Source organism: Octodon degus, unplaced genomic scaffold, assembly GCF_000260255.1.
Source record: "Octodon degus isolate 3935 unplaced genomic scaffold, OctDeg1.0 scaffold00056, whole genome shotgun sequence".
NCBI classification, from domain to species: Eukaryota; Metazoa; Chordata; class Mammalia; order Rodentia; family Octodontidae; genus Octodon; species Octodon degus.
The window spans coordinates 10,012,285-10,018,769 of NW_004524632.1; the positions used below are offsets into that span (position 1 = coordinate 10,012,285).

Genomic DNA, 6,485 nt, shown 5'->3' on the forward strand with positions numbered 1-6,485 from the left:
GAGATGCAGCAGGTGGGCCTGCAGCAGATGGGCTGGCAGCACTGGGGCCTGCAGCAGCTGGACACACAGCAGGTGGGGCGGCAGCAGGTGGGCTGGCAGCAGCTCTCCTGGCCACAGCCCTGCTCAGAGCAGACGGAGCCACAACAGGAGTTGACCATGGTGTTGGCGGCTGGAAGTTCTGGGTGGGTTCGGGAGAGTGGGGTTTGTGTTTGGAGTCTCCTTGTTGCACCTCGCCTTTTATACCCAGCTGAGGCATTTCCATGCTTAGGAAATGACTACTTCCTTGTTTTTGTTTATATGACATGAATACAATTAACAAATTGCATTGTATTTGTCTAGGAAGAGCTCCCCATAAGTAGAAAGTAATTGCCACCCTTTTCTCCAGCTTCCTGCTTGTTCCCACATGTGTCATCTCCACCGGCTCTTCCCTGGGCTGCGGTACCACATGGCCTTTCCTCAGTATCACATGATGTGTGAAAGTCACTATCTCAGGTCTGTTTTCTATCCTGTTGTGATTTGGGGACAGTCTGAGAAGGTGAGGACCCCAGAGGATGCATTCATACCTCAATTAGAGGCCGGGCCAGTATGGAAAAGGTAGCCGGCTCCTCTTTCTGCATGTGCAAAGTAAGGCGGCTCTGACTCCTGTGCGCCTTCTGGGTGGCCATCAGGCAGTGGCATCCCCGGGACACTCCAAGGCATGGCCATTCTCACCACCCCGAGGCACCTGGAAATGGCAGGAATTCAGTTTTTAAGGACTGAAGAATCACCTGAAACTGACCAGTGTCCACCTTCAGAATCGCCCTCCGGGCAGCGGTAGGGCAGTTCAGACAACAGTCATAACTTCCCCCCTGGGATATCGCCACATGGCATCTTTATGCATTAGGGACGTCTGTTAAAATATTTTCTTATGTCTTGAGAGTTTAAAGACATCTAGCAGTGTTTGTGGCATCATTTATGTCTAAATTCCATAGACATTAAAGGGAATATAAAGGGCCAGTTCCTCGCAGGACACATGCCTAGAGAAACATTGTGTCTGTAAAACTTTTCTTTTTTCTTTTCCTTTTTAAAACGTTTTTGGCACAGTGTGTCACTACGTGCCCAGGCTAGCCTTGAACTCTTCCCAGCAGGCCTGCCTCGGCCTCCTGAGGGCTGAGGTTACAGGCGCACACCCCCATACCTGGCTACCCAGAGTTTTAAAATCAAAGGCTCACATGATTATGGCCCAAAATAAAGATGCAGGCTCAGGGCACCAAAAGGATTTAAGAAAGAAGCAGATTGCCTTGAGGATGCTCCCTGCGCCCGGCAGGGATCACTGGGAACCCTGCTTCCTGCTGGTCACCTTTCACTGCGGTGTGAGCGCTGCCGGCCTTTGGCGGCGGCCTTGGCCTGCACGAGGCAGTCTGTCCTCCACTGGGTTTCTCTGGTGCTTTGTATCTGCAGGAACTCTGTGCCTTCCTTCGCTTCCTGAAATGTGTGTGTCTGCTTTCTCCTTCTACAGCACAGACTCCCTCAGGGTGGGACATGCTCTCTATTCCTCTGTCCTCCCAAAGCCTGACTGAGTTTCTTTTTTTTTTTTTTTTTGGCGGAACCGGGGATTGAACTCAGGCCCTTGTGCTTGCCACGGAAGCGCTTATTCCACTGAGCCCTCTCCCTGCTCCCTATGAGTCTCTGATAAAGGAGATTCTTCTTAGTGAATCAAGATTTTGTTGAGGACTTCCAGGGACTCACACTGGCCCTTAAGAAGTTGTAGCATTCACATACGGAGAGAGAAAAGGACTGCGGAGCAGGAGCCCACCTGGGCCTGAACGCAGCCCCTGCTCGGATGGACACAGTGCACTGAAGGTCTCTGAGGAGAAGTAGTGAGGGACAGAAGGAAACTCATCGAGCTGAGGAGCGAGCGAAGGTCCCCTGGATCCTGGAAGAAATAGTGGGGAGCCATGGAAAGCCAGGAATGTGAGGGGATCATATGGAATGGACAGTTTACTTTAATTTATGACCTGCCTCAGAAGTTCAGAGACACTTCAGGATTTCTGAGGACAGAGATTGTTTAAAAGCTTCGAGTAGGGTAGGGCTTGACATACTCTCAGCATCAAGGGATGGCAAATGACGTAACAGACACCTTGTTTGTTATCAAATAACAAATTTCTTGGCTGTAGCAAGCGTCCCCCTCCCCAGCGCTTCTTCTTGCCTCGGTCCTGTGTTCAGGGCCATGTGCCTTAGCCCTCATGGATCCCCAAGTTCCTGGAGGTGAGGGGCTAAGGACAGAGACAGGATGGGGAAATAAAGACAAGAGACAGAAAGCTGAGCTCAGGGGGAGCCCAGCCTCCAGATGGGAGGACAGGAACTGCTCTGCCACCACACAGTGTTTGTCCACACCTTTGCAAGGTCGGGGCCACGTGACACCACTTGGCCCAGCAGCCCACTGCTCGGGCGATCTTGGGCATAGGGGCTCTCCGGGCTGGAGCAGCCTGTCTACCCAGACTTCCATGGGCGCTCTTTGTGCTTGGACCTGCCTCGCCTCACTCCACGTGCGATCCATTCCGGCTTCAGCTTTCCCTACAAGGCCCCAGGAGCTGAAGTCCCACAGTGTCCTTTCCAGGTCCCCAGCGGCCTAAGGACTCTCCTGGGATCTCAACTCTGAAATCCCAGCTCCTCCCGATGATACCCCCCTGGCTACCAGTCCTTTAGCACACACGCCTTGGGGGAACATTCTAGATCAAAATCACAGCACAACGGCTCTTCGTAGGAGTCATTTTTAATGCTTAAATTTTAAAAATCGTCACAGTGACACATGCTCTACCGTGACTCTCCCCTCCCCCAGCTTTTTGGGGAAGGCACAGAAGTTATCCCAATGCAGCTCGGTGTTTCTGTGCTTTTCTCTGCATGATCCGTGTCCCTCACCCCCAACATGAATAGTCCAGTACTTGTCAAGACGAGCAAATAAGAAGGGCTACATCATGCCCAGAAGCAAGAACCTGGAGACGTGAAAGCCAACTTGGAGATGAGGGAGAGACCTGACCTCACCAGCCAAGCTTGCGGGTTTGGCGCAGTGGCGTTCTCACAGTGTCTGCCTCCCTGTGAGTCCGGGCAATGTAGAGGCAGAGGGCTGGGGACCACGGCGGCCTCCTCTGGGCTCTGAGGTCCTGTCGGGGCGGCGCTTGGCAGGACGCGGGGCTGTGCTAGCTCATTTATGGCGCGGCGGTCCAGGGCGTGAATCCCATCATAATCCCCTCCTGCTGGGACAAGGACCTGAGACTCGGGAAGGAGCCACGATTTGGCCCCCACTGGGCCAGCACCCACCCCATGCTCCGAGTCAGGCACTACCCTGCCCTTCTGCAAAACCAGACAGGACAGAAGCAGCTCTTAACTGTCATGTTGCTTTGGGCACATTTAGAGTTGATGTTTTGGGAGGCTTTTCAAAGGGTTTTCCAGTTACAAATTCAAACAAGTGTTTATCACTTGAACTTAATCCATGAACTTCAAGATGTCATGCTGTCTTTGTTTAAATGCTTAGGAATATCGGCCAGTTGTAGCATAAACGCCCCCCCACGCCCGCCCCAGTACACTTCAGTTTGCTGGCTGCCCAGGTAATAGTTCCTGGACCAGTTGTCAATCGATCCTGTCTCCTAGAAGCAGCTGGTCACGGGGATGCACACCGTATGAACAGTTGACAAGCTGTTCCGCCTGTGTACTTCCGGCCTGCTTATCCAGCCCGCCAGAGATCAGGGCCTGATACTCTGGGAGTGATCCCGATCTTGCCCGTTGACATAAATAAGTCTGCCTCCATATCCTGGAGTCGTGGTGTTTCTCCTTGCTGGTGCAAGATGCAGGCTCTACACCTTCTAAAACCAGGCATGACCATAGCCCGGCACCGTCCATTGCACATCTGCCCCTCTCCTTGCTGACTTGCGATGCGGCCTGTGCAGGAACTAGCGTCCTCCGTGGACTGTGCGTCTCTGGGCTTGGGTCTCCTCTCCCTGGTGACTTCTCACGCCCCCACCTCGACCACGAGTGTGTGGTCCTGGCTTGCTCCTGGTGGGCAGCACATCCAGTCTGCCCTCTGAATTGTGACACCAGGCTAGGGAAGCTCAAACCTCTGTCTGACAAAATAGTAACGTATGCCGGGTTCCCTGCCATTGGGACATCGCTGGCACCTGGCTGGCCCGTGTTGGCTCGGCGGTTGCCTGATTCTGGTAAGTTCTTCTTGCACGTTGAGTCCAGCCACCCGCCCTGGAGGACCCCCGCGCGTGCTCGCCAGGAGCCCACTGCTAGCCTCCCCACGTCGTTTCCCTCTCCTGTTGGCCAGGTAGGGCTGCTAAGACGGACTTGTGGGATTACAGAGCCTGCCTCTGCTCTGTCCTCAATCAGAACATCGTCAGTTGCTACACTGCTTAGGATTTCTCACCCAGAAGGGCTTGAACAACTCCAAGGTACATTTTAGGATGTCCAGATCAAACCAAGTGAAGAGCAGGCCTCACCTTTTATTGACTTCTAATCCACCCCACTCTACCTTTAGGTAAAGCTGATGTGACTATAAAATAATCACCCCAGTCACGCTTCTCATCTGTATTTATCTCTGTCCTGGCTTTCTCTAGCCTAACCGCTCCACGATCACTTTTGGACCTTGCAGGGCACCGTCGTTCTCCCTGAAGGCAATTACGCTTGAGTGCCTGCTCTCACTAAATCCAGGGCGCTTTGCACACTGTGCCTGGCCTCTTCACCCAAGTCTCCCAGAGGACTTCAGGCCTGCTCCTTGCTGTGAGCCTTGGACACCACCCTGCCCCTAACTTACTGTCGCCTACACACATAGTCCTCTTGCCACACAGAGCGTGCACTTGTTCCTGGTCTTGTAAAACCTGGAAATTATAAGCCTCATGTGCTGCAAAACTGAAAGGACCCTATAAAGTTACTCTGCTTTGATTTAGATATAGCTAATAAAGCATTCCAGTAAAACCAGCACTTGTGTCTTGTAATTAGAAGTCGTTGAAGAGGAATATAGGGAAAGATGAAAGATGTGTAAATCCTGGTGAAGGAAAAGCAGGTCTGTCCTCCGTGGAGCAAGGTGGAGCAAGTGGAACAGCACAAGCCAGCAAGCGTCCAAAAACATTTCAATGACGCTGGAAGAACAAACACATCCCCCAGCCGATGGCGAGGTGAAGCCCGCGGTATGGCGATCAGCATTCATTTTGTCTCAGCATGTTAAGACTATTTTAAAATTTTCAAAATACAATAACTCAGTATACTTATTATTTAGAAATATAACACTCATATCCAGTGGATGGAAGTGTTGAGTTTAGAGCTGTTTTGAAATTCATACAGCCAACCCTGGAAGAAGAAATATAGTCAGGTGAAATTTAGATGACTTCAAGATGTTCAACTCACTGGAATTTTTAAAGGTCATGTAAGGCATCTGCCAAAACTTATTAGTTTTGGCAAATGAAACACCTATACAATTTTTTTCTGCTGTTTTTGTCAAAGAGAATGCTATTCAGGTCCAGAGGAGCATTTCTTTCTTTTCTTTTTTTCTTTCTTTTTTTTTTTTTTTCTTTGGTGGAGCCAGGGATTGAACTCAGGCCCTTGTGCTTGCCAGGGAAGCGCTTGTTCCGCTGAGCCATCTCCCCGGCCCTAGAGGAGCATTTCAACAGCAATCGAGCCACACTGGCTGAGCACTTACATTCCCCGTTAGCCCCCGTGGTCAGTGCGCTGCATGGCTGGGTCCCTAAACCTTTGGAAAGCGCTCTGTGTTTCTCCGTTTCACACAAAAGAAACCTGACGCCAGAGGACGTTAGGGACTTCTGTGTGTCCTGGGGCAGGGCCTAGCACAGCCTGATTCCAACACTGGTGACATGGGCCCCTAGAGTAGGACAAAGGGGGTAACGTGTGTGAGGTGACAGGTGAACACGCACGCACACACACACACGCACACACACATTATTAACAAATCAGGAAAACATTCAGGAGATTTAGGCATCACAGGAAACGATTGTTTATTGAGAATACCTGGAAGCAGTGCTCTGAGATCATTTCACTTAGCATACTCTTAAAATGAAGACAGCGCTTGCCTAAAAACAGACGCATTTTTGGGTGTGGCTTAACATATTTTTAACACGTGTGTTTTCATCTGCTTTTTGATAGAGAAACTGAATGCAACCCCGAAGGCCACCTTGGAAGAGAACATGGCGGGTCAAAAGCGCATTTCTTTGGCCGCCAGGTGGCTGCCATGTGTGTTGTATGACCAGGGAAGATGTCTGTTATGTGACAGTGATGACAGCCACAGCTCAGCAGCAGGGGATGGCGCAGCACATGGGGCGGGGGCAGGTGGAGATGACACAGGTGGGGCGGTAGCAAGAGGTGTGGCAGGAGACCTGGCCACACGGGGGGCGCAGGCAGCAGGACCAGCAGCGGCGGCAGCAGCCAGAGCCACAGCAGCTGGAGCTCCCACAGGAGGGGCGGCAGCAGCTGGAGATGCAGCAGCTGGGCTGGCA

General features: G+C 51.7%; 1 protein-coding gene across 10 annotated transcripts in view; it reads right to left on the reverse strand.

The window, feature by feature from the left end:
* The window catches only part of LOC101567486 (keratin-associated protein 4-11-like), a 7,410-nt gene that overhangs the window by 414 nt on the left and 511 nt on the right, over nt 1–6,485 (reverse strand). For 2 of the 10 annotated variants that reach the window (XM_023718005.1, XM_004633750.1), the window contains exon 2: nt 6,279–6,429. In XM_023718005.1, the coding sequence (XP_023573773.1) occupies nt 6,279–6,429 (151 nt within the window). Of the gene's footprint in view, nt 1–15; nt 113–1,521; nt 1,529–6,278 lie in introns of those variants that run through there. The other 8 variants (XM_023718002.1, XM_023718000.1, XM_023717999.1 and 5 more) reach the window with 7 other exon arrangements.